The sequence below is a fragment of the Falco cherrug genome, chromosome 1 (assembly GCF_023634085.1).
Source record: "Falco cherrug isolate bFalChe1 chromosome 1, bFalChe1.pri, whole genome shotgun sequence".
Taxonomy (NCBI): Eukaryota; Metazoa; Chordata; class Aves; order Falconiformes; family Falconidae; genus Falco; species Falco cherrug.
In genome coordinates, this window is record NC_073697.1 from 116,264,334 (window position 1) to 116,291,989 (window position 27,656).

Here is a 27,656-nt window from a genome sequence, read left to right on the forward strand (position 1 = left end):
GGACACCTGCACCCTCGCGAAGCAACTGTGGTAGAGTCAGGGGCCTTGGGTTTTCTCATGGCTCTGCTCTTCTGTCCCCACTGAACCACTGCGATCCATGCAGGATGAGTGCATCACCTGCTGGGATAGTCCTGGTCTGTCCTCCCCTGGGCCATGGTTGGAAAGCCATCCAGCAGGACTGCTTCATTTCTGTGAGCAGGTAATGGTCCCTGGGTTATTTGCTCCCCGAGACGTACAGAGGAGGCTCCTGCCACCCCCGCACCCTCCCCGTGCCCAGCTCCGCCAGGTCCCTCCCAGGACATGGGTTTTTTACTATCCCAAATACTCCAGAGCAGTTTTTTTAATTTAAAATTTCAAAGCATACATGAAAACAGGGCTTCCTTCCATTGGGCTGTGCTGGGATGAAAGGGCAGGTCGCAAAGCACACAGGGCATATCGTCACTTTTAGGCACTTTGGAAATACCCCAAACCCCACAGCTGGAGGTAGGAGCTGGCCCTGAGCGCAGGCACCATCACCTGCAGGGTGCAGGGACAGTCACTGCTGGGTGCTGTGGGCACAGCCCTGCCCATAGGCATCACTGCAGGGGACAGACGCAGCACACCATTAATGTGCCACTGTCCCCAACACAAGGCTCTGGTCCTCAACACAAGGCTCTGGCAGATGGGGCCTCCCCTGCCCCCACCCCACCGATCTGACTGCTCTGCACTTGCTGCTGCCGCACGGTTCGCAGCATCGGGAGCTCCCAGGCTCATCCTTCCAGCGGATGCTGGCGTTTATTTGACCAAGTCTCAGTATTTATGTATCTCATTACATCTGCAGCCTGTAGCATCTGTTTCCACACTGTATCTGTCAAGTAGCATCTTATCAGCGGAGCTGCCTTCCCGGCCCTTCCTCCTCTCCTTCCAATTAAGCTCCCTCTGAAGTTTAGGAGATGGCTGACAGCCCAACACAGGATGCAGCCAGCACCCGTGGTGCAGCCCTCCACCTAAACTCCAGCCCGCAGGGCCACAGGGACCCCCAGATGTCTGCCCTGTCCCTATCCAGACCCCCAGAAGCAGCCAAAGCCAGTCGTCCCACTCCCAAACCCAGCACGCGGGGTCTGTCCAGGGCAGGGTGAGAGAGAGGGACAAGGCAGGTGGTATGCCCACCCCAAAGGCATCCTGGCAAATGCACCTGCGAATCCACCCAAGGGCTGTGCCAGCCTCTCAGGGGTCCTCAGCAGACACCCCCTGCCCAGTTGCACCCCCGCTGCATGCCAAGCACCCCGGGCAGCTCTGCTCCCAGCCACCAGTGGGTTTAACCACTTCAGCATTTAAGAGAAAACACTCCAGCAACCTCACTGCCTCCAAAACAGGGACTTGGACATGGAGCTCCCAGCGTCACATTCAGGGGGCTAACAGCCAGCGTCACCCCATCCCGAGGCCACAGCCAGGAAGCCTTCTCCTTCCTGAGGAGCTGGGAAACCCATCAAAGAAATGCCACGGAGAAAACAGCTTGTCTGCACGGGCTATTGCTGATAGCTCCGCAGGTGGATGCTCCCTTTCCGGATCTCAGGGCCATGACCTTGTTCAGGAAGAGCAGGAACAATCCCAGGCCCAGGGCAGGGCAGCGGAGCCCCGCGGACCCCAGGACGAGGTGACCCAGCAGGAAGCAGCAGTGTCCCCAAGATAAGGGGCTCATTCTGCCCCCGAGACCTCCGCACGAGCAGGCACATGCCAACATCACATCAGCTTCCCCAGCCCCGGCGCAATGGGGCTGTTGGGTGCTTCAAAGGGGCAGGGGGGCATTTGCACACCAAGAGGGTCTTTGCTTAACAGCACCATCCCCCTGCTGTGCTTTCGGTGCTCAGCTCCTGCCTCTCTGTCCCCGTCCCCCCCCCCCCCCCAGGAAGGGAGGTTGCACTGATCTGAGCTAATTACAGCATGCAAGCCCTCTGCCTAATTGCTCTGATTAATTATTGATGGTAGAGCTGCTGCTTTGCGGGCAGCAGGTAAGCGGGGACCCCCTGTGCTCAGGGAGGCACCTGGTGGCCTCCTGTCCCCAGGTGAAGGCAATGCCAGTGACAAGAGGCGATGCTGCTGTCCTGGCATCCTGTGACCAGTTTGGGAGAAAGAGCTGTGCCGAGAGGCTCTCGAAAATCTGCTGTGCTGGGAAGCACATCTGGGCATCTCCCAGAGACCACCAGTGCCTAAGTGCTATCGACAAGCAGAAACTCTCTGATGCCATTAGCCGTGCAAGCCATTGATTTTCTTTGCTGGAACAAGAAACTCATCAGAGCTGAGGCAATCATGGGTGGCACTGCCGCTTCCTCCGGGCTGACCAGCTGGGGTTTGCAAAAGGGGTGTTTTGTAGTTTTCTTTCCAACGGCTAAAAAGCCAAGTCACCGTGGCACATTTCTGCATCCATCTGGGAATATGCTGAGTCCTGCCTGGTGGCATTGCTGGTAAATCCCAGTCATCTGTCTACCAGGAGAAGATGAAGAGCTCCAGAGCCCTTAACCACAGCCACCTTTACCACATCTCCATCCTTTGTACCGGACTGGAGACACCACCAGGCGTCATCTAAAGGATCTTTCTCTGCTGGGGTCAGGGATGGGTTCATCAGCCATCTCTGCCACCAAGGAGTCCTGCAGTGGTTCCCCCTCAGCCTGCCACGAGCCTGATCCTTAACCCAGTCTTAGTGCTCCTCTCCAGGCACTCCAGCAGCTTCAGTTCTGCGATGTGCCATGCACCGGGGAGTGCAAACCCTACCCTTCCTCCTCAGATCTGGACCCAGCACACGTCACCTCCAGCAGTGGCCACATGCATTTTTTGATCCCCCCATGTTTTTACACCCCAGTGGCCTCTCCAGCACCATGTACCTTCCCCAGCAAGAGCTTAACCCCAGCAGTTGCTGGGGCTCCAGGCATAAGGCACGAGCTGTTTGCCAACTCCCTGCAGCACCAGTTAATTCTTACAGGGGCGGAAATCAGGCCCACAGTGATTTCATCATATTTCCAATGTAGCTCCCAAATGAAAAGTGATTCCTCATTTCCCGATGCATTTGCTTGGGTAAATTCAGGCTTCTGGTGGCTGGCTCTGTTGGCTTTTTGGTGCTGTTTTTTATTGTAACTGTTGGCTCTTAATGAAAATAGACACTACTTCTGCTATCTTCCACAGATGCCTCTATTATTCCGCAACCTGCCGATTCCCTTCTACGCTGTATTATGCCAAAGGAGGATTTTCCAGCTGAGATGATGGGCACAATCCTTTCACAGCCTTGCACCCAGCCTTTCTCCCTTCCAAGTGCACGAAGTGCAAATCAAGCGCTACCAGTCCCGCTCCTACCACGCACGGCAGTATGTCACTGCTGGAGGTGGATGGCAGAGGACAGTCAGTGCATGGCTGGAAATTAATCCTATGAGCCCAGCGTTCACCCAAAGCAGAGGTTTGCTGAGAAGCATGTGCCCGTCTGCCCGCTGCAGGGCTGTGCCACGGGGAAGGAGCTCACAGCCACTTTCCGTCACAGAAGGGTGCAGGGGAGTCACAGCCTTCAGAGGGACTGGCACAGCCTTCAGCCTGGACCTCTGCCTCTGCCTCCCCAGTTAGGGTGTTAAAATACCCAGTTTGGGGCCTGCACCACAATTCTGAATGTGCACTGCATTTTTTGCTCTTATTAAAGATGTGCTGGTCTTTATCCCTGGCTGGTACATGAACAGTGCAGGAGATGGCTTGTGCTCTGAAAAGCCTAGAGAGTAAAGAGAAAAGGCTGAGAGATGAGAAAAAGAAGGGTGTAAGTGACCCAGCAACTGATATAATTAAACCTCAGGCCTGTTTTTCTTCCCTAATGGCACCCCTAAAGTTTTAGACCTGTGCACCCCCCCTCAGACATCCTCCCAGGTGCTGCTGGTGGCCTTGGAGGGACCAGAGCTGTACCTTCTCCCACCCGGACCTGGGTCGACCCTCTTGATAGGCTCAGCCTCAGGTCCCAGAGCAGAAGGGTTTATACTGGGGAGCACCACTGAGGGGATGGGAACACCTCCGCTATCCCATGCCTCTCTCACTCGAGGATCCTCAAGACTGCACATTTCAGCCCTGACTAAGCAAATCATCTTGAAGAGGAAGGTTAAAGAACTGTTTATTATTGGAAATGTCTCCCTCTCTAGGACTCATTTTTTGATAAATTAGCTTCAGCTTCATTACTTCATGATATATTTCCCTTGACATTTAATTATACTTACCCCAAACACATTAAGCCAATCAGTCTGAACAGCTTCTTATTAATATGCAAATTTCTCCTTTGAAAAGCCATGAATCTGTGAAAAATCTCTTTAGACTTCAATTAGGCCCATTTGGGAAGTTGGGAACCCCCCAAAACACCTTCCTGGTCCAAGGCTGGAGAGGACCTGGGGGGCCCAGACCCCCAGACACACCCCACGCCGGGGTTTGGGATGGGAGAAGGGGATGCTGTCACCCACTAAAGCACCTCCTAGTGCTATGAAGCTGGGAGGTTGAATCCAGCAAACCAGCACCATGATGGCAGCTCATCTCCATCCCAGCCCTTCTCCATGGGAGCTGATGTTTCTCCTCTCCACCAGCCCTGGAGATACGGAGATCCTCTGCTGCGGACCACAAATCCTTATCACTGCAGGGGAGCTTCACGTGGGAGCTACAGAAGATGCAGTGAAATCTCAGCCCAGTTTTCAGCAAAATAAACAGGAATCTGGTTCCCCTGGCGCCATGGGCAAATGGGACATGATTTGCATTAGGCAAATAAATTGAACCACACAATTAACCATCTGCCCTGGAACAGATTTAGGTTTTGCTTTAAAGCATCACTTCCAGCCTCCCTCTGCTCTCATATCCGTCTAAACGCCGTAGGATTTTCTACTCGGAAACCAACGGGGAATAAATTCACTGAATCATTCCTATAAGTAATTGGAGAGAAACATCAGCATAGGTACTGCAGCCCTGGTGGCCTTTGGCCTCCTGGACGTGTTTCCCGTGCATTACGCCAATGAGCAAACCGCAAAACTGCTTCAAAACCTTCCCGAGTCTCCAGTTCCCACCGACAGCCTTTACTTGCTAAAATGAGATGATTTCCTGGGAGCTGCTGAGTGCCCCAACATCAAGAAAAAGTTACCCATTTAATCTTCTTTCAAAAGCAGTTGCAGTTTTTTAAAAAAATACGATTCAATATATTTTTTTTTATTCCCTACAGTTAGAAGTTAAGATCAGAAATACATTGCAATCAGTGTACTATATAAATAGTCCAATTTTGGAAAACAGCTCTCATGAGCAATAAAGAAACCCAATTTACTATGCACCATAATAAAAATATCTCTTTTAGCATATAAATCAAACCAAAGGGAACAGATAAAAAAAAATAAACTCAACTCCCCTGTTTTTTGCCCAAGAGCACAGGCAGCTGGCCCTGGGGAAGGGCTCGCCTGCCCTATATAAATACATGCAAGAACAAATCTGTTAAAAATTGTAGCCACCACTTTGTTTTCTAAAGGTCCCAGTTTATCCTTCGGCAGAAGAAGGAGGGCTGGGAAGAGGTCGTTGAGAAACACAATCCTTTCCTGTATAAACACCATAGCCTGTGCTGATTTTAAGTGCATCATATGGTATATATTTTATGTGTGTATATATAGAGGGAGAAAGAGAGATTTTTCAAGCCAGTCAGAGACATAAAGTGATCTTATATCATCTAAAACCAACAATCATACTTGGACTTCTGGCAGTTTTCCTTGCAGTCGTCCCTGCCACCCCCCTGCCCCTTCCCCCACGGGCTGCCGGTGTGCGCTGCCATCTGCCCCCATTATTTTTCACAAAGGCATATAAATCACTGTGGAAACTCTTATTATCTTATTTTCCCTCTGCTTCCCTCTTGTCTGTTTTGAGAAAAATTAATGCATTTGTCTCCAGAAAAATGTGCAGTCTCTATAATTCAGTTTTAAAACAAGCACAAATAGCAAATGGATAGACCTCGGTTAGGAGACTCATTTTTCATGCAAGTAATTGAACCCTTCCCTTCGATTTTTCCTTTGGGTGTTAAAGACAACTGATGCCTTCCTGGAATTTGCTGAGGTCTAAGAAAGGTGGAAAGACAGACAGACAGACAGAAAAAGCAGAAGAGAGAAAGAAAGAGAAGACAGAGAGAAAGAAAAAGAAAGAAAAAGATGAAAATGGAAAGAAGAAAGAACAGAAAGGAAAAAGAGAAGGAAGGAGAAGGAAAAAGAAGAAAGGACAAAAGGAAGGAAAGAAGGAAAGAAGAAGGAAATTCTGAAGCGCATCTCAAAGCACTGTTTGCCTCTATAGAAGGACCTTTGGGGAGCTCCCAAGAGAGCATCCCAGCTGGGATTTTTCCAAAAAACAGCAGTGCTTCGGTTTGGAAGGCTCCTCACCACCTGGGTTGGTGAGGAAAGCCACCCCCATCGTGCACCCCAACAGCCTCTGCCTTAACCTGCCCTTGTGCCCCCCACTCAGCCACCCAGGGATGTCCCAGACCTGTCATGTCCCGCAAGCACCCCATGTGGCATGGAGGGGGGGGGGGGAAGCACTTTGCCCAGTTCAGGCCACTGGTTTCATCCTGATGCCTCTTTTCTGCATCTGAAACTCAAGGAACGTCCACTGCTCCCCCCCTGCCCCCCGCCAATGACACAGCTGCCCCCCCGCCACAGCACCCGCTGCTAAATGGGAACGTAAATCAACACAGTTCTCTGGAGAAAGTCCCTCAGACAGTGCCGTGTTTTTCCAAACCACAGAAATCACAGCCAGCTTGAAAATAATCCCCATCCCTTGTGCTGCGGGGCTCCTGTGCAGAGTCAGAGTCTCCCCCTAAGAGCAATATGTACAAGGCTCCTGTGCAAAATGATGTGCATCCCCGCCACAGCCCCCGACCGCATCCTGATCTCTTTATCAGCTCGGAGGCCCGATTCACCACTCACGCAGAGGAAGCCAAGAATAATTCCAGAAAAGCCACAATCAAGTGAGCGCTCAGGCCAGCAAAGTCTATTGTTCCTTTGTCTCTCACTGTATTATCTCTGTCCCCTGGGAGCTACATTATTGCCTGCAATACATAATGTGATTTACTTGTTTGCCATGCCTGCCCCATTTTTCTTAGGCACAAACAGAGGCGCACCTTCAGCCGTGCACACTCACTGCAGCGCACGTGTTCCTCCGGTGGAAGAAGAGGAGAAAGATGGGAGAGGAGGATGGGAACTGGAGCCAGAGAGAGGGGCAGTGGGTGAGAAGCTGCAGGCAACATCAAGGGGAACAAAATCTTGTCTGGAAATTGGAAGGACAGAGGAAACCGCTGAATGGAGGTGGTTCGGAAAAAAAGGTGTTCCTCCATCCTCCTTCCCTCTGGAGAAGGCGAAACCCCTTCAGCTCTAAGAGACCAAAAATCTGGACCTCGTGAGTGCAGGAACTGAAGTAGCTAAATTAAAGCAGCTGAAGCCAGAAGTAGGGAAATAATATTGGAAATGGGCAGCGGGTGCAGCAGGCTGAGACGCACTTGGGCCACACAATCACTCTCGGGATTTTTGGACACCCTGGTGTCCCTGCAGGTTAATGGACCGACTGTTGGGATTTGTTGGGAGCAAGGACATGGGCTTTCTCCCTTCTCTGCAGAGATAAAGGGATCCATCCTCCAACATATTGCTGTGGAGTCCTAATCAATTAAGGTTTGGGAAATCCTGTGACTGTACTGCTGTAGATGCTTCAGGTGTGTTTGTGTCTGTGTGTGTGTGTGCACACCAGCAGAGAGCTTTATGGAAGAGACGGACACCTCAAAGGACCCCCCTCCTTTTGAGAACAGAGGTTGTTCCTTAAATTATGCTGAGAAGTGACTTTTTTATATATCACTACACATTTCCTCCTGCTGCAAGGCCAAAAAGTCCTTTATCTGTATTACAAAAAAGGGAGCCTGACCTCAGGCTACGATCTAAAATACATGGAGTCACACAAGTTTACCCTTGGAGTCATTCTTCATCCTTCCCATGCCAATTCTTTGTCCTTTTGCTAAATGAAACTGTAATGGCTGGGAAAGGGCTCCCTATTTTCATTCCTGGAGCAAAGCAGTCAAGTGCAGAGAGGGCAAAAGTCTCCAGAAAATAGAAAGCTTAAAAAGATTCCTCCTAGCTTAATTTGCAAGTTCTGGGCAAGGCAAGGGCTAGTGCTGAAGAAGCTGGCCTCCTCCAGCCCCACAGTCAATTAAGGGATTTTAGCCACAGCTCACAAGGTCGCGCATCAAGAGCTCTATTCCATGCTCAGCTATTCCACCTCCTCCCAGGGAATGCATCACTGTCTAACCCAGTATCAGTCATCTGACATATTTCAGGAAGTTTCAGTTGATAGCAGACCTAAATTTCATGAGTAAATCGTACAGCATCTAGCTCAGGTCCGCTGTGCCACGCTCACCTTCCCATCGCTGCACAGGGGATGCAATGGGGATGTGGAGGCTGTTGCTTGGGCATTAGCATAACACCAAGGTTTCTAAAAGTGAATCCAGCTCATTAATGCAAAAAAATAAAAATTACAAAAAGAAAGAAAACTGCTCTCCAGAATATGAAGGGATGAAACAAAAAAAACAATTAGTGACCTCAGCTTCATGAACCAACTTGAGTAATTTGGATCCAGGTCAATAAAACCTCATCTTCCTCACTCAGCACTGAGCTGGCACGGGCTGGAGGTTTCGGATCAGCTCCCAGAGATGACCCCCAGCCTCTCATTTTCTGGGGCTGCCTTGCTTAGCAAGACCAACCCTCCTTCCCCCTTCATTTCTCAGCATCCACAAAGAGAACACCCAGCCCGAGTGTGCTCCCTCTTTCATTGCCCTGCCCTGGAAAAATGTAAAGACAATGCGGGAAAAACTGTCTCAGCCCCCACTGATACTCTTACCTGCAGCAGGGGTTTCAAATCCATGCTGACACCATTCCCACCACAACAGCCGGGCATCTCCCTGCGGTCAGGGCATGGGGTCTCACCTTGCAGGGCAGCGGCACCGCTGAGACCCTTGGCATGATCTGATCTTCTATTCCAGTAAGGAAAGTGGGGAGGGGGGGAAGGGGGGGGCTTTGAAAAGTAATTCTGTGTCTTGGGAGCTCAGGTCTCCCCAAGAAGTAGTGAGATGTCTGCTCTTAAGCCATTTTGGAAAGCCCAGACAGGACCCCTGGAGATGAAGATTTTGAAGTGTGATCAAAGAGACTCGTGGAGATAGCAAGGAGGATTAATGCTTTTGCAAAAGCACAGTGAAAGGTTCTTAAGTTATTCCAGCGGGGCTTTTTTCAAAGGGGCCTAAGGGAGTTAGGCACTTAAATCTCACTCGGATCCTTTATTTAGTTTGCAAATCCTGGGCTGGAGTAGTGCAGAAGTGTGACCCCTGAAGCATTACTCTCCGAGCTTGTCTGCTTGAGTGAAAAGCTGAATTGATTCTGGCTGTGTTGGTGGCCTCCTGCAGCTGCTCCTCCTCCCCTTCGGAGCAAGCAAGCTTGCTGGTGGGAACAGTTGAGGGTACAATGTATTTAGAGAAACAAATAAGGGACCAGCAAGCAACACACTGAAACCGTGTGGGCTGTGTGTTCGAGGGAAAGGGCCGAGAGCGGCTCCAGGTCTGATTCTTTCCACAGGGGTTTATCCTGGACATCAAGTGCTGGAAGATGCTACTCACGGCAGATCCAGACTGCAAGGGTGACCTCCAGCTAGGTGAGCAGCATCACTACTCCTCCCCGGTGGGTTTCATCATGATCTCTAAGAAAGCTGCAGGAATCATTTATTTCATGAGTTTGGTTATTCTTCCCTGTTCATGTTGCCCTGTACTTTTTTTTTTTTTTCTCCATCACCAGCCTTTTACAGTTAAAAAATGTAGAAAGAAGTCCTGGGGGGTTTTGTTCCCCAGACAGCTGCATGTTCATGGTGTCTTAATCATTCCCACTGCCACTGCTAATGATATCGTGGAGGGTTACAGCTCCAGGAAAGCAATATGAGGAAGCTGGAAAAAAGGCACAAACAACAAACAAAGAACCTGTTCTCATGCAAATGTTCTTCACAACAATAATAATAATAATAATGATAATAATAAAAAATAAAAGGGCAGATGAGAAATGCACACCATGGTCCAGCCGCAGTGAATGCTTCCCAAGCCTTCCCGCCGGGTCTCCGGCTTTCATTTCATCTCCCCCAGCACCACAGACTGGATGGGGAGCCCCATCCGCCCAGCCCCCGCACAATGCAAGCGGGTTTGGTATTGTTGGGAAACATGGCACACATGTGACGTGCTATTGTCCCTAATTTGATTAATGAAGCGATCACACTAACGGGGCATTCCACACACACCCAGCACCTTGTTACTAACCCATGCCAGGAACTTCCCATCAGAGCATTAATTCCCCAGTACTTGCTTTTCCCAACCTTGTCAGGTAATTGTTTATGAAAAGATGAATGTATACAATAATACCGGGTGAAGGGAGCTGATGTATGTGGTGTTAATGAATGAAATAATCAGTTTGGTAATAACTGGCATGTATATTTGTCAAAAGGGAACCAGCAGGACATTAGCATTCTGCAGCCACCAAACCTTTATCTCCTGGTCTTGTGTTTGACAACCGCCCCCAGATAGTCCATGAATAAAATACAGAGTAGTACCCAGACATAATTAAACTGCCAATGTGGATGTACCTAAATGAACTTGATATCTTAATGACACTAGATAGCATGCGAATAATGAAGGCGGCATGAAAGGGATGTGCATAATGAACACAGACATCCAGGCTGTCGCTGAGGAGGTGCCCATAGGGACCGTCCCCACCAGCAGCAGCTCCCAGACCTCCTCGTTAGCATGCAGGGCTTCGCCTGAGCTCCCACGCTGTGCCAAGGGGACCCATGCCATGGCTTATCTGCACCAGCGCTGAGGCCAGAGTGTTGCCCCTGTGGGGACAAGGGCTGGTGTCCTGCAGTGCTGGCCAGGCTGTGGTCATGGAGGATGGGGCTCTCAGACTGGGCTGCTGGCACTTCTCACCCTCCCTCCTCCAGAAACCCCTCCTTTGCCTCATGTCTCTGCACCTCATCCTCACCAGCCCTGCTGCATCTGCTCCTCCAGAGACCTCTGGCATGCTGTTGTACAGCGCAGACATGATTTCAGGAGCACTTAATATGATTAAATTACCAGACATGTTCCTGTTTAGATTTTTTTTCAGCACGGAGATGGTGTTCCAGGGGAGAAAGCACTTGGGGCTGCTCAGAGCAGCCTGGCCGCTGGGTGGGTAACACGTCCCGAGATAACTCAGCAGCATGAAATAACTCTCACCCTCATCGTCCAGGGACATCAAGCCAGATGTATCTTCTCCCAGCACCCATGGGTGCCACCCTCCCTGCAGAGGATGCTGGGCTCCAGACAGCCATCCCAGCCATCCCTACACAGCCGTTGGGCAGCCATGGGCTGCTGCTCACGGGCATTTGCTCCCAAAAGGCAGGTTTCAGCCTCCTCCTTCGGGGAGGCACCGCGCTGGGCTCACATGCCACACCGCTTAGAAGGTAATTGCCACTTACTGCTCTAATGGCTCCAATTTTAGCAGCAAATGAGTGATGTACAGTAAGTATCAGTCTTATTAAAGAAATAATAATGGGAAACTAGAGCGCGCACACTGCAGGGAAGGAACACTCCCCCGTTACACGGGATACAGCTGTGCTGGTATTTGACAGCAGCAGAATCCCTGCCTGCTGCTGATATAACTCCAATATATTTGAATACAATAAGTTCAGTGCGTAGGAAAGGGTTGTCAAGAAAAGGTTGTCCCTGCCTAGTGCTGATATAACTCCAATGTATTTGAATGCAGTAAGTTCAGCGCGTAGGAAAGGGCTGTCAAGCCCTGGAACAGGCTGCCCAGGGAAGAGGCTGAGTCACCAACCCTGCAGGTATTTAAAAGACGTGTAGATGTGGCACTTAAGGACATGGTTTAGTGGTGGACTTGGCAGTGCTCAGTTAATGGTTGGACTCTATGATCTTAAAGGTCTTTTCCAGCCTAAATGATTCTATGAAAGCAGCCGGCTCAATACAGCTCGGCTTGCTCCATAATGACTGAATTGACCGGAGGCTCAGAAATTGCTGTGAAGCCAGCACGGAAAATGTGAACTGGAACAGGTCCTATCTCCCTCTAAAAAGGAGATAAGGAAAAAGGGCTTAATGAAAATGAAAAAAGTACAGCAGGTTTGGGGGAAAACAGTTTAACAACCAGCAGACAGCACAGTCCGGATGAGCACAGGGGAAGGAAGCCAAGGCAGAGAGCAACCCGCCGGAGGCAGCCCAGCAAGTCGTGACACGGGATGGAGCACCAAGATGGGTTAAAAAATGTTACTCCTGCTTGGGCCAGAAAAAGGGACAAGGTGGGACCAGTGAGGTCCAGCCTGCCCAAGGAGGTGATGGGAAGAACCCGGGCACGTGCTCACCACCCACATGCTTTGAGCAATGACAGCCACCGTTAGCAAGACACGGCCAAAGAGCTCTGGGTCCCTACCAGGTGAAACCTTCAACTTACTACGCTCTGCCTGTTTGCCCCCACTGAATATTTGGCCCTGAGTGCCAATTATTTAACCATTGCTTTCCTTCCCAGGAAAGACATCCCCATGGTGCACCCTCATTAGACAGTAATGGTGATTTCATTAGATTAAATAACTCCGATGATCCCTAGAGACCAACAGCACTTTAAACACAGAGCCTCGGAGTTAGAATTACTGTTATTTAACATTGATTAGATTACAAGGCAAATCCAATTTTTCCCCTAAACATATGATGTCTATGATTTGCCTAGCGGGAGACATTAAGGACGGCATTCCTGGAAATCTGTGCTGGGAGGGGGGACCATGCCTGAGTCAGCAATGTCGGGGTGACCCACGGGCTTGTGTCTGAAAGTCCTTCTGTGGAGAGCATGGATGGTGCTCAGGGGGTGTCCCCATTGTCCCTGCCCTTGCTTTGCTCCAAAGCCAGGGGTCAGGTGGACTTGTATCTGCTGTGTCGGCTTATCGCCCCCTCCAGCAGAAACATCACCAGGAAATAATTGGGCCTCTTTGACCCATGGCCCTGCCGCGGCTGAGGCCGTTAATCACTCCTTAAAGCTCCCTCCCCACTCCTCTCCCCCGGGAGCCCCATGGCCCACAGCCCACGGCAGGGGATGTGCCTCCTGGCCACCGCTCTGCGTGCAGGGAGCGGAGGGAGAGCACCCGGTCTCTCCTCCTCACCCCCAGGATCCTGCTGGAATCTGTCTCATGGCTTTAGGGACCTGGGGGCTTGGAGTGGGGTGGGAAAGGTTGGGCAGGGCAGGACGGGACCACCTCAGGACTCCACTCCTAAGTGCGGGGGTGCGGTGAGTGCCCCCTCCCCGAGGACAGTGCAGGGACAGGATGGCTTTCAGCACGTGGTGCATCTCCCTTCCCAGCCCCTTCCTCGGGTATGCGGGGTATTTAACACCTGGCTTAGGAGCTCAGGCTGGACAGAGCTTCCTCCGACCCCCCTATGCTGACGCATCTTTGGGAAGCCAAGGGGGCAAACAACTCCTACGTGCATCCCCCACACTGGGCAGAGCCGCCCACAGATCCAGGGGTGCTGGGCAAGCCCGGCAGCTGCTGGCAGGCAAGAGCACAGCCCACGCAGACGGACAGACTCCCAGGAGAGCAAGCTCAGCTGCTAGTGCAAAACCACTGCTCTGATAAATCGGGCTTTGTACTGGGGATGTGCAAGGATGCTCAAGGAAGAGCTGGCTCCCAGCAACCAAGGTGACCACAAAGGTGACCATAAGCAGAGACTAGACCCACCAACGCACCCACCCTGGGGTGACCGTGGGCTATTCAGCAGAAGCTCTCAGGGATGGAAGGGAGAAGAAAGATGCATACCCCATCCATGCTGGGCTCTAGTCTGGGTCTGGACTCCTCCAACCCCTGGATGACTCCATGGCCAAGAAAGCTCCTGGGAACAGCCAGGGCTGAGCATGGCTCTGCAGCTCACCCAGGCTTCGGTTCCTTCATCTTACACCAGCTTTTACAATATTCCTCGATTTGCTCAACAGAACCAAGCGCTGCTTTCAGGGCTTCAATAAAATTCAGAGTCACTCATAACTTTAAGCCAGATTTACTCCAGAGGAAACACACCCAAATTCCTTCCTCTCCTCTACAGTCACCACTCCTGATTCCCATCTACCTTCCCAGGGCTATAATGTGACTGAGCCCAGGCAGCTTCCGAGAGTGGGGCTGGGGGGATTGCTGTAGGGCAAGAGCAAAGAAAGCAGCAGCAGAATTGTGTGCTGGGGAGATGCTTATATTGCCCAAAAATAGATAATAACATAAAAACTCAGTGCTGCAATAGCATATTTCTCACATGCCAAAGAATCCATAGTTACAGTAGGAAACCAGAGGTTTTACATCTGGCCTGGGAAAGCTGGTAGGTCCTGACAGATAAACAAAGCCCACGGCTTCTCCTTTTAGCTGCTGCAAGAAACAGCCTGTGATGCTGGTGCCTGGCTCCAGTGGCCGGGGAGGCAAGCTGCTGCCCCCCTGCATGGCCTGGCAGAGGCAGACTGTGATGAAGAAACACCAATTTCTTCATCCCATCTCCGTTTTGGGGCAGGCTGGAAGGGAGGGCAATAAATGCTGGATTTTACTGTCATAAAGCCTCTTGAATAGCTGGGCTGCAGGGATGGGAGCACCAGAAACAGGGACACATCCAGGTGCCTTAGCAGCGTTAGGTTAATGGTTGGACTCAATGACCTTGATGTTTTTTTCCAACCTAAACAATTCTACGATTCTATGATCAGCTGTGACCTGGCAGTTTGCTGTCACTTGGCCAGACAACTCAGCTGCAATTAGGGAGCAACAAGCAGGTGAAGCTGTAACACTCTGCGGTGCAGCCCCCTTGAAACACACAGCTCACAGGTGGGCTCACCCACCCTGCCGCACCATGGGGGCAGCGGGTCCCCGCGATGTGACAGACGGCCATGGACCCCAGCAGGCAGGGCAGAGCTCAACCCGTCCCAGTACCACACAAAGCGACCCTGGCGCCTGAGCGGGCTTTGCCACTGGGGCTGACCCCGACCCATGCCACCGGCGCTGGTCAAACTCAATTAAACGCTGTGACTGCATCTGGGTCAGGCCACAAAGTCCTTCCCCCGGCTCGGCCCCTTCGGAGGCTCCCGGGCTAACCGCTTGCGTGTCCTACTAAATTCTTTCTTTCTGAGACTCTTCCAGAGGATTTACTGCTGCTGGAAGGGAGGGTGGCAGAGCCAGGAGCGAGCAGGCGGAGCGGCATCATGACTTATTAGGACGGCAGGGCTGGGGGCTGAGCGCCACTGCCCCCGGCCTGGCTCCTGTGCTGGGCTGAGCCGGGATCACCCCCCGTGCATGTGGAAACGACATTTAAACCTGACGTGACCCTGTATGCGACCCTCTGCATCTGCCCGTGGTCAGAGAAAACACAGCCTGGCGAGGGCGATGCTGGAGGGATGGATCCCGGTGCTCACCGGCTGCAGGAAAGCCAAGTCCCAGCCCCGCCAGGTGCACCTTCAGCAATGACCTTAGTATGTTATGAGTGAGCTTATCAGCGTAACCCCATTTCATGGATGGGGAAACTAAGGCAGGGGACAGAACAAGCCCTCACTCACTAACACCCAACCAAGCTGAGTACGTCCCCAAGTCTCCTCAGCTGCCCTGGACATGACACAGGAGCCAGGCAACACGTGCTGTCTGTGCCATGGCAATGCCTATGCTGTCCCCAGCAGCGCAGCTCTCCTGTCACCGCAGGTGCACAACAAAATCCCATCTCCTGCCCTAAGGAGGGTCCAGCCCGAGCCAGACCCTGGGGAACAGCAAGGTGGGAACCAGCCACCCTAGCGCAAACAAGGAGCAGCTGGGCAAGACACTCGTGGATCAAGACACAGATGAGCCGGTGGGTTTGTGCTTGCTCAGAGACCTGTGGCAGCCCTTTAAACCCAGGCAGGTTTGCACAGGGCAGAGAAACAGGGCTCATGTGCTCCATCAGGGCAGCAAAACCATGCAGCAGACAGACAGAAACAAAGAGCTGAGGTGAAAGTTAGACCTTAGGTCTCCAAACGTTTGCAAAGCAAGCATCAGTCCCAGCGGGGCTGCAGCAGCTCAGCCCATGGGGCCAGGTTGCTACCAGCCGCTGCCTGCTGCGCTGCTCAGGGGGAGCAGCCTCGGGTACCTGAAGAAGCACAGAAATCCGAAGGGATGCTTACCCAGTTCTCACTAACTTGTAAGTGGTAAGGGGTATCTTTCTATTTTTCTTTGCATCTGGTATGAACCAACAGAGTTACACACACACACAGGCTTTCAGCACAAAAGCTGACAGGGTGCAGGCGTACCCAGGGGTGCAAAATGCAATGCTCCCTTCTTCGCTATCAACCACTGGCCACTTGATGCCAACTGGAACATTCACCCCCTTCCAGAAAGTGCATTTCTAACTAAATAACACCGCTCGTATTTTCCCCTGATAAGTTACGGGAAGATGAGCCTCCCTGGGTCTCCCTGGGGTCCCCCTGACCCCTGAGCTGATTCCTGTGCCAGCAGCAGCAGTAAACCCCTGGGTCCCTCCCAGCCACGGCTTGGGGAACCCCTCCACTGGACTTTGCTTCTGGACCCTCACGCTTAACAGCTCCTGATGCATCTTCCTTTGCTAAGCATTTCTGGAGCCCTTTTGGAGTCTTTTAGCCAAAATCTCCCGTGGCAGCCAATTTCACTATTTAATCTCACACTGTTTGAAAAAGTCCCTATTTCTGCTTCTTTCCAACCTGTTGCTGACAGTACAGATGGAGGCACGAGAGGGACGCCCACTGCCTTCTCAGCCACCCCACGAAATCTCCCTCTCAGCAGCTTCTGGACTCACTCAGGCTGCAGGGAGAGTCTTTAAGCAAAGCTCGAGACCTCCCTTCCTGGGAGAGTCCCCCAGCTCCAGCCACTCGATAATCCAGCACAGGAGTGCAGGGGAGGAGGAAATGTCTGGTGGACGGTACGATGAGCACCCAAGGAGATTAAGGTGCAACTAAGTGGACTTCTGGGTGTAGTCAACCCTGCGACAAGGGAGCTGGAGGAGCGATGGCCTCCAGCCCAGAAGCAGGTGGAAAGGACTCTCCCAGCACGTGGTGAAGCTGTGGCACCTCTAACGTATCAGTGGAGCAAGAAACCCAGTAAAGCCCCAATGAGCTAAGGCTGTGGGGAGAGCTGGTCACTACCCCTTGCCCCTAATGCAGCCGGGCACCAGTGCATCCATGTGCACACATGCCTGTGCTCAGCATCTTCCTCTTCCTCCGTGTGGCCCTGCCCTGCTGGGAGGCTGGTTGGGACAGGACACACAGGGCAGCAGGTGTTGGTGGAACCAACACGCACAAGTGGGGTCTCGCCAAGCCCTGCACCGGAGGCGGCTGAACCAGCTGTGGAGCCCAAACCGTGCTCTGCTCACCCAGCTCTGCACGTCACCCTGCGTGCTGCGTGCACCGGGATCTGGGTCTTGGGGTTTTCCTTCTTCAGAGATGCTGAAGGAGCTAACAACCATTGTCACACAGGTAGAAGCCTGATAAAAACCAGGCAAACATTTATAAGCAAATATTAATATTCACACAGCACAATTCCGCAGTGCAAGAGGGCAGATTATTGCACAACATTAGCTTTAACCCTTGCCATGACACGCAGCTTTTGCACAGAGAAAACCCCAAATCATCTTGCAGATGAGAAAGACCATTTCCCAGTCATCAAAAGCCACCAGCCCTGAGCCCTGTGGGGGGCGTCTGCCAGCAGCACAGCGCCCAGCAGGTCTTTGGATGGGGAACAAAGGCGAATGGAGCCAGCTGAAACTGCAGAGTTAATTTTTAGGGGCAGAGACTAGAATTACCTGAGCTGGAAGCCAGCCCGGATGAGGGGATTAGCACCCTCAGCCCTCGTGAGAGGAGTCAGGGGAACTTTCCGTGACCTTCAGCACGAGGAGCAGGCTGAGGAGCCCAGCAGCACTGGGAGGGACGCAGCTGATGCCAAGGGAAGCTCAGCACACACTGAACACCCATCGCCAATGCCTGTGTTGGGCAACCTCCCTTCCTACCACAGTTCGAGGAGATCAACAGCAGCGTGGAGCTAGATGCAAAGAGGTTCCATGTGCTGACCTTGCTCTGCCAGAGGCCCTGGGTGCATTTGTGCCTGTTTCCCCACTGGTAGAGTGGAGCATCCTCCATTCCACCCATGCTGACGGCCACTGCACTGCACTAACCCAGGGACCAGGTGCCAGCCCCCGGGGAATGGCCGTGCTGAAGATCTCCCCATGCTTCTGGCTTTGCAACATCATATAGCCTCCTTCTGCCGCCATCAGTTTTACCTATGCAAATCACAGCACATTAATGGCACAATACTAATTGCACCCAGGTAACGCACTGCTCCCCCCACCCATGCCTACGGACCCCCCATGGGCAGAGGTCCAGCAGGAGCAGGGGAAAGCCATGCCTTGCTGCACCAGGTGACCCAGTGTCCTCCCAAACACCTTGTTATTGAGGCTTAAAGCAAATCTTGGCAAGGCACAACCCAGAGTCCAGCAATGTTTTGAGACCAAAAGGATTTAAGGAGCAAATTTCCAGTCAGGGGAAGGACTCCGGAGCCAACAAAGTCCAGAAGCAAAATGGGGAAAGCAACCTCTCCAGCTGGCATGTTACAAGGGCTCAGAGCACGTCAGCACCGTGGGCTCACTGATCCTGGAATGTGGTTTTGGGGGTCGCAGCTGTGCCAGGCCACCTCCTTGAGCTCTGCACACCACTTCTGGGCCATCGCATCTCCTGCCTTTCACTTGCTAACCCTGTGCCAGAGGGGTCAGGACACAGAGCTTCCCCCAGGTAGGACAACCAGATGTTTCCTCACCTGTTTTACTCTGAGCTGGAACATGCCAACACTTGGGAACTTTCCCCCCAGATGGGCTTCCCGAACAGTCCAGACAGCGCAAAACTGTTCAAATTATGTTGAAAGATGCTGGTATATGGTACTCAACTTCATAATTTAATACCATGAAAGCAGAAATAAAATGTTAATGACAAAATGCAACACTTGAGAGCGCAAAGATGCACACGTGAGCGTGCGCACACACACAAACCATCAGATAAACATGGAAGTCAAAACAATTGGATTTGATATTTTCCCATAAAAGGCTTCCCCAGAGAGCATGGGCTGCGGGAGGGAGCCCCTTTTCCAATGGGCGATGTCAGAAGAAATAAGCCTGGTGTTTTGAAATTTTCAGAAAAAAAAGATCCCACTAGAGAGACAGAAAGAAATAGGCAGCTGCCTATCACGGCATTGCACTTGAACCTGCACATCTCTCACCAGGGGAAGGTGTGGGAAGAGCAATTGTGGTCAGACCTGATCGACTGTTCACATCCCTGTTTCCAGCCACCGGCTGCATTTGGGAAGTGGAGCTGAGCGATGTGGCTGGGGCGGGGGAGGGTGCTCTATCCCCTGCTCATGGCTGGGAGCTAGGCAGGATCCCGCTGAAGCTGTGTGCTGGCATCCACAATCTAAACAGGTTTGTGCAAGGAAGGTGCCCAGATGCCTGGAGTTGCACAGGTGGGATTTTCTTACGCAACCCTTGGGCACAGCTGCTTGGCAGTGGGGAAAACAACCACACGAGGTTTCCAAAGCTCTGCCAGGGCAGTGACGGGAAGTTCCCGCTCTATCTCCCACCAGAGATGTACCCAGCAGCAGCCTCGAGCCTGGGGGAGTTTGAGCGGGGATCTTTCTATCTCTGCAACAGATGGTGTTGCAACACCAAGAGCATGTTATAAATCTCCTCGCTTCCAGGAAGCAAGAAAGATGGTCTTGCCATGCATGAAGGGAACCGGTGATTTCTTTTGCTGAAAGATTTCCTCCTGCAGAATCACATCATTCAATGAAAGAAATGCCAAGAGTAATTCACTTCCTTGAGCAACTCTATTTATATTCTCACTGCAGGCACTGCCCTGCTCACACACCCCTCCGGGGAGTCACAAGGGCTCAGGAAGGCGCAGACTGGAGGTTAACACGTTTAACTTCAAACCATGAAAAACCCAATTTCCCAGGAGGTGGATTACACAGGAGACAGGCAGAGACACTGGCCACTGTCACAGTGCTCGGGATGGCCCCAGTCCTACAGACCTTGCACGAGAAGCCCCACTGACCCATGTGGGTCTTTGTAATGGGCTAAGACCCCAGTGTCCAACTCCAGCAATGCAACTTTAACTGCAACCTAATCCACTTCCCGTCCATAATACCTGCATGTAATGAGAATTTGCAAAGATTTATGGCCACAACAACCGCCCCTGCTCCCCCTTGCCAGCCTCTGCTGTTTCATTGCAAAAGCAGTTTGGGTTACCTCAGTATTCTCCAGGGGAAAAGCATAATTAGCAGCTCAGGAGTTTTAATGCCTGTGTCAGGGAGGGGGCTCATGGGGGGTTATTCTCAGGTTTTCTGATCACTTGTTGTTCGCTCTGAACTCTCTGGAAAGGCACCAGGTCCCTTCCCCCTCCCCAGACCTAACTGCTCTTATTATAGACTTCAAAAGGTCGGGGTGAAATCCTAGCTTGGCTGCAGCGAACAGACGTATCGGTGGTGATGGTGCGACCAGAGCATGGCCCCGGACCTCAGACTCGATGTAATTACTTCCAGGAGCCCCCCCGAAGGCAGCAGTCGATGGCAGGAGGACAGCCTACGTGCATAGGTGAGGATTTGCAAGATCTGACCTTAAAGGAGGACTAGTGGCTTAAGAGGGTGAATCTGCTGCTTCTCTAGGAGAGTACCACAACTTTTGCCATAAATGGGCTCCCGCCCCAGCCAGCTGGAGCTTTGTGCTGCTTTTCATGAGACCCAGCTCTATGAATTTAACTGACAAAATCTTGGACAGTCAAGGCCATATTTTCAAGATTGCTCAGCGGCAGCAGCAGGGCCAGGGGAGCCCCAGTTTCAAGCAGCCCAGCCCCAGGCAGAGCCATGGGGTGGCTGGGGAAGGTTCTGAACCCCTCCAGCCCCCCGTGCCTCAGGGGCCGGGATGCAAAGCGGTACTGAAGAGGAGCATGGGGTCTATTGACTTCTGAGCCTCCCTGGTATATCCCCATGAAGACCACAGGATCTGCCAAGAGAAGAGTCCAATAAAATCCTAAGTACTTATTTTGATGCTTTCGAACAGGAGCAGGGTTGATGTCTCCTTATACGCCAGCTCAGGCGCTCACCCCATCATCAGGAAAGGACATGAACCTGGATCTGAACTTCTCCATTAACAGAAAACAGAAGTGATAGGTATAGATGCAAAATCCTTAAAAGAACCACCTAAAAAAATAACCTGTTGGGGTTTGTTTAAGGAGTAAGAGGAAAAAAAAAACCCAGCCCCAGCCCTTTGCAGTTGGATCTTGCTAGGAGTGTGTGTCTGGATGGTGCCACCTCTGTGGGTGCCGTCCCTCAGGTGTGCAAACTAGGTGGTCCCCCCACCACGAGAGGCTGGTGAGCTGGAGCTGTGCCAAGGCTGCAGGACCTCTGCCAGCAGCTCCGGTGGGTTCCCCAGCTTTGGGTGCTATTTAACCCACAGCATAGCCCAACAAGCTCAGGCTCCATTATACCTCCCTATTTCTGTGCTGGAGAGAGATGCCAGAGTCACAGCCGTGCTGCTCCACCGCTGCAGCACCGGGCAGCGACCTCCCTCCCACGTCACAGACAGGCAAACTGAGGCACACCAAGATGCCTCCCCAGCAGGAGGGTGCCAACCTTCAAACTGTTTCCAATCTTTACCAAAAGGCTTTGGAGTATCTGAGCCCAGATCATGCCCAAAGGCAGCGGCGAAGCACATGAGTACCGGCACCAGTTACTGTCTTTGTGTAAGAGACTCCACGACCCCAGCCCTCACCAGCATTTCCATGAGCTCCTCCTCCCCCTTGCTCTCCCCCAGCAAGGAGTGGTGCCTTCAGCCACCCATAAACCCACCTCACCCTCCGTCTCCGATGACTCCTTGGCCAGGAGACCCACGCTGCCCAGCCAACACACTCTCCACCGGTTTTGTGCCTGTCCCAGCCTATCCCCACCTGTTCTTTGCAGTGAATTACCTGGGCTTTGGGGCCAAGACCAGCTTTTGTTCCCTTTTCATACAGCACCTGGCACCACAGGCTCAGCACAGGGAGGTCTCTGATTACACAGCTAATAAATAAACAAGGACCTTGATCCTCTTCAGCATGAGGTTGTCCAAGGCTACAATTTCCACAGACACTGCTGCAGGCTGCACTTGATGCTATTAGTAATTCAGATGTATTTGGCAGACGAGATGTTCCCAGGACAAGGAGCAGGCGCTGCTAAACCAGACCTTCCTACAAGCAGGAGTGCACAACACCAGGGAGTGGAAAACTCCAACCGGCTCACGCTCAATGTCCAACGGCACAACCCACGTTCCAGGCTGGGCACACCCTGAACGTAGTCGATGACCTGGTTTCTTGCAGAGGCTGCAAGGATGGCTGAAGAAAGGTGGGGGAGAAGATCACTTTAAGGCAACTAGTGCTACAGCATCTCCCTCCTGCAGGGAGTTTTGCAACAAGGTCTTTCCTCCTGATGGCCATCTGGTCCTGTTCCACCTTGTGCAGATTGTACTCGCTCCCTTGAAGTCTCCCCTGGCGTCATCCACGTGCTCCTGCCCCCCACGCCTACTCTCCCATCCCCACTTCCATGCCTTCACAGCACTCGCAGCCTATGCTGCTGAATACAGGGACCACAAAACCCCATGGACCTCCAGGCCATCCGCTGCTACCGGCGTGGCCTGACTCCTCCATCCACAGGGCTCCGACTGCACCTTGATTTCAGGCACAGAGGATGGGAAGCGGCACAAGGTGGGACACAGCTGCTCCCGGCTGCTGTAAGCCTGGCCCCCACCCTAAAGAAACCTCCTCTTCCTCCATCCTAGACCTCTTCAGCAACTGAAACATCTGCTGTTCCCTTTGACTCAGAAAACCAGTGGTTGCCTAGATTAGAATGGAGGGGGAAAAAAAAAAAAAAGGCAAGGAAAAAGAAAAAGCAGCCTTGGAGAAAAATCCCAAGAGGACATTAATTAGGAGACAGAACTCCCCAGCTCTGGAAGCACTGGGGAGGAGTGATACTTAAACTCCCAACCTGACGGAGTAACTTTGAATCATCTTTCATCTTCCCCTGGATCAGGTGTAATCTAATGACATTAGCTTGGCTTTGCTCTAGTGAAATTGGCATCGGTGCTACAGAGGCAGGGAGATTAAAACATATGAAATAAATGTTCCTGGGGTGACTGACAGTATAATGACATTCCAACAGGCAGCTCAATCAGCGCGAGACTAACAAAGGATCAGAGGGAACCAGCCAGACTCACAATATCACCCGCAAATACAGATTTTTTTTTAATCCTGACTTTTTTTTTTTTTTTTTTTTTTTTTTACTTGAGTGGCTTAGACCGTATTCTTGGGAGTTTTCCCCAGGCTGTATACAGCTGTATTCGCAGTGGGGGATGGCAGTTGAACTCTATTAAAACCCATGCTCACCTGCTATTGAACTCTGTTAGCTCAATAGCCTTGTTGAGGGCTGGAGTGGAGATTTCTGTGCTGGGAAGTCAATGTGAGCATTGTGGGCTGCCCCCTCCCTCCTTTTGTCCCCGTCGTCGGAAAAGAGTACTTGCAAACCTGAGACCGAGCGCTGCTTTCGGCACACAGCTTCCCTTGACATTCAACCCACACACAAGCGCACATGGAGGTGTCACACTTACCAAATTAAATCACTCAGACTGTTTTTTATAAAATCAGCCTCTCGGCAGGGACAGCTGCCTTCCTACCCAGGCACAGCTCAGGCTAGAAGAGACGAGTGATTATTCCGCTCGGTTTAAGGGAGTGTTTTCATGCATTGTGTGACACCCCAGTAGGTGACAGGACTTTCACATGCCAAGCCCGTGCCTTGTTAGCCACTGCCCTACAGGTACCACCACCTAACTGGCCACTTCGGGAGCATCATCCTGCTGCTGCAGCCACAGCTCGGCCCCATTTATCCACCCTCACGCCATACAATGAGCAACTGTTACTGGAGCTGCTCTTTTGTTTCCAGGAGGAACCGGGGTCCCCCTCACACCCGAGACCCCACAGCCACTCTATCCCAGTGTGGCATCCTTGTGACAGCCCACCTCCAGTGACAACGGCACCAACCATCAGCTGCGAAGGCTGGCTGGCTCTTCCACGTTCGCAAGCCTGTGTCGCTGCAAACAGCCAAGAGCTTTTTGTTGCCTTGGACAGGGCGCGCGCTGCCTGCGCTGGCTTCCTGCGGGCACTGAAAGCAAACCCAAGTGTTTATATCTTGTAATGATGCTGTTTAGTCTGACTGCTGGGAAACAGAAATGCACGTGAAACCTAAGCCTCCGATGCCAAAGATAAGAAATCAGGACCCCTGGCAAACATCTGGCTATTTCCCCAGCACCGAACCCTCATCAAAGATTACAGCAAACCCGTGGAGAGAGACAGATATTTTTGAAAATGAGTATTTATAACAGGCTGGCAACTGGTTACCAGTGGGCTGACACCGCAACTCTGCCATCACACCGGGACTCTGTGTGTTAGTAAAGATTACTCATACAAGCAAAGCCAGCAAGATTAGGTCTCAAAGGAATAATCCCATACAAAGAATTCACTGTACCTCAGCCTCCACAGGGCTAATAAAAAAAAATAAATAAAAAAAATAATTCAGTACATCAAATACCAGAACAAACGAACTGCAGCAATTAATGGGAGAACTCATGTACCAAACGCTAAAACACAATGCTTATACAAACAGCATGCAGGGCAGCACCTCGAATGAGAAAGAGCTGCAAGATCGAGTCCAAACCTCTGGAAAATTCAGTCCCCTACACCGAAGGCTGTACTATGCCCTAAATGCCTGTGGCTCCTCCTCTGTCTAGGTCTGCACTCCTCGCACAGGCACTGTTTCCAGAAGCGGGTCTATCCCACAGCCATCTGCTCCTCAAGGCTTCAAGAGCATCTTTGATAAATGAGCTTTTCTGCATATCCACCATAAATTTCAGTAGATGCCACCCCAAAGCCATGTGTTTATTTTTCAAAGTCAAGACTTGATTAAAGTTCTTGAGGTTTTCAGATGCGTTTTTAATGTTTCCTTTCTGATACAGGGTCAGCATGTGGAAATTGGATAAGCGCACACTAAAAATACAATTCTGTAGACAGCTTCAGCCCACACGAAAGGAAATCTTTCTTCTCTGAGAACCCACACTGCTGCCTGCAAAAACCCAGCGTGTTTCTGACACCGGCGGATACACAAGGAAGCTCATCACTTCCACGTGTTAAGACTTTTACATAAACACTCGGACTGTCAGTACTATCCTACTCCACATTTCAATACCGTCACCACAAACTGAGCCAAAATCATCCTCTCCTCTCTGCTAATAGCTGGGCTTGACTTGAAAGTGAAACAAGCTCCGGGGTACCCGAAATCCTCTCCTTTTTGCTTGTTCATTCAAGAAAGCCACAAACACAGACACACTCTGCAAAAGAGCAGTTTCGCCCCCACCCTAACCAGCCCTTTCCATAGGAACCTGCCAGAAGACGCTCCTCAATTAAGTTTAAAACAACAAGGAAAACATCCAAACAACAGTAACGAGAATCCTGCCCTTTGGCTTTAACGTTCACCACCTCCATTTACAGGGGATACCTTTTACTTGGTTTAATGAAGCACTAATTGAAAGCAGAACCCCAGCTACCTTTTTGCTTATTTCTTAGGCAAGGTGAGCGCGTGGGCTGCGCTCCTGGAACTGACATTTGCTGCTGAAAGATTTGCATGGGAAATGGGGGGGTTCTCCACACAGAACGGGGGAAAGCTGCTGCTACCGGCTGCATCCCCGGGCTGGGAGTCGCGGGAGGTGACAGAGGATGCTCTGGGATAGGATGCTTTAAGGGGAGGCAGCCGGGGCTGCGGGGCGGCTCGGCTGGGACTTAGGATGAGCCACAGGTTTTGCAGAGCCCCCCCACCCCCTCGAGAAAAGCCGGGGAGCAGCAAGATGTTAGGGGGCCCGTGCTCCTGGGGTTGGGGGGTAGCTCTGCCACAGCATCCCCCCGCAGTCCCCAGGGCGATGGGGCACTCGCTGCTGTTCCCATCGCCTCCCCCGGCCGCAGGGCACCCCGGGCTGTAGGAGGCATCCCCGGGGGGGGGGGGGGGGGGGGGGCCTGCAGCGGGGCAGGGGGGCTGGGGGATGTGCTGGGCAGCCGAGGGCAGGGGAGGGCTGGAGGGTTTGGGGCTGGGGTGGCGGGCAGCAGGGACGAGGACGTGGGGAGAGAGAGGGGCTGGGGGATTTGGAAGCAGGGTCGGGAGAGCGGGTGGAGAGGGGATGGGGGGAAGCATGCCTGGGGAGCCGGGGAGAGGGGGCCGGGGGTGGGTGGGGAGTGAGGAAAGGATCGGCCGGGGGGCTCTGGGGAGCGGGGCTGGGTGTCGGGGAGCCGCGGGTGCGGAGGACGCTGGTGGGCGGCGGAGGGGCCGGGCGGCCAGCGGGGGGCACTGCCGGCTCGGCCATAGCCCCGGCCCCGGCCCCGGCCCCGCCGCGCCCGCCCCAGCCCGTCCCGTACCTGTACCAGGCGAGTCCCCGCTCGTAGTTGCGGTCGAAGAAGTGGGGCTCGGCGCCGACGGCGCGGACGTCGGGGTGCACCCGCAGGAACTCCAGCAGCGCCCGCGTCCCCCCCTTCTTCACGCCGATGATGATGGCCTGCGGCAGCCGCTTGGTGCCCTCGCCCAGCAGCAGCGTCAGGGTGCCGGGGGTGCCCGCCGCGCTGCCCCCGCCGCCGCCCGAGCCGCCGGCCCGGCTCCCGCCGCCCCCGGCCGGCACCCCCTCGCCCGGCGCCGCCTCCTGCCGCCGCCGCCGCTGCTTGAGCCGCTGCAGCAGCCGCTTCCGCCGCGCCGCCGCCGCCTGCCAGGGGGGCAGCTCGGCCGAGCCCCCCAGGTACCCGCCGCCGCCGCCCTCCTCCTCCTCCGAGGCGGCACCGGCGGCGATGATGGGGCCGGGCAGCGTCTGGCAGCGGTCGGCCAGGCAGTAGAAGACGTAGAGGGACATCAGGAGCGAGCAGAGCATCACCAGGAACTTCTTGAAGATGCTGCGGGGCAGCGGCTCGGCGGCGGGGGCGGCCGCCGCGCTCACGGCCATGCTACCCCGAGGCGGCGGCCGGGCGCCCTGGCCATGCTCCGCGGCCGCCCCCGGCGCGGCCCCTCCGCGCAGCGCTCAGCGGTGGCGGGGGGCTGCGCGCTGCCGCATCCCCAGCGCGGGGGCCACGCCGCGGCGGCGCTTCAGGGGGGCATCCCCCGCGGGCGGGGCGGGGGGGAGCGGCCGCCCCGGGGCCGGGCGGGGAAGCGGCGCCGTGGGCTCGGCGTGGGGCTCCCACGTGCGGCACCCGCCGCGGCGAACTTCGGCGGGGACATCGGCGGAGCGGGGCGGAGCGGGGCGGGGGGACGCGGCCAATGGCGCGGCGGGGGCGGGGGGCAGAGCCGCCCCCGGCCCGGCCCCGGTGCGGCGGGAGGAGGGGGGTGACCCCGCGGGAAGGCGCTGGCCAGTCCCTTCGGGGGGAGCGGGGGGCGCGGGGGTGCCCGGGCGGCCCCGGGGCGCGGGGATGTCCCGCCGGGCAGCGCGGAGCTCTCGG

General features: G+C 53.3%; 1 protein-coding gene across 1 annotated transcript in view; it reads right to left on the reverse strand.

The window, feature by feature from the left end:
* LOC102050245 (heparan sulfate glucosamine 3-O-sulfotransferase 3A1-like) overlaps window positions 1–27,200 on the reverse strand; it is a 40,428-nt gene extending 13,228 nt beyond the window's left edge. Inside the window, exon 1 of the mRNA XM_055722767.1 lies at window positions 26,595–27,200. Coding sequence (XP_055578742.1) covers window positions 26,595–27,166 — 572 coding nt within the window. The 5' untranslated portion in view covers window positions 27,167–27,200. The remainder of the gene's footprint in view (window positions 1–26,594) is intronic.
* Window positions 27,201–27,656: the final 456 nt, after the last annotated feature.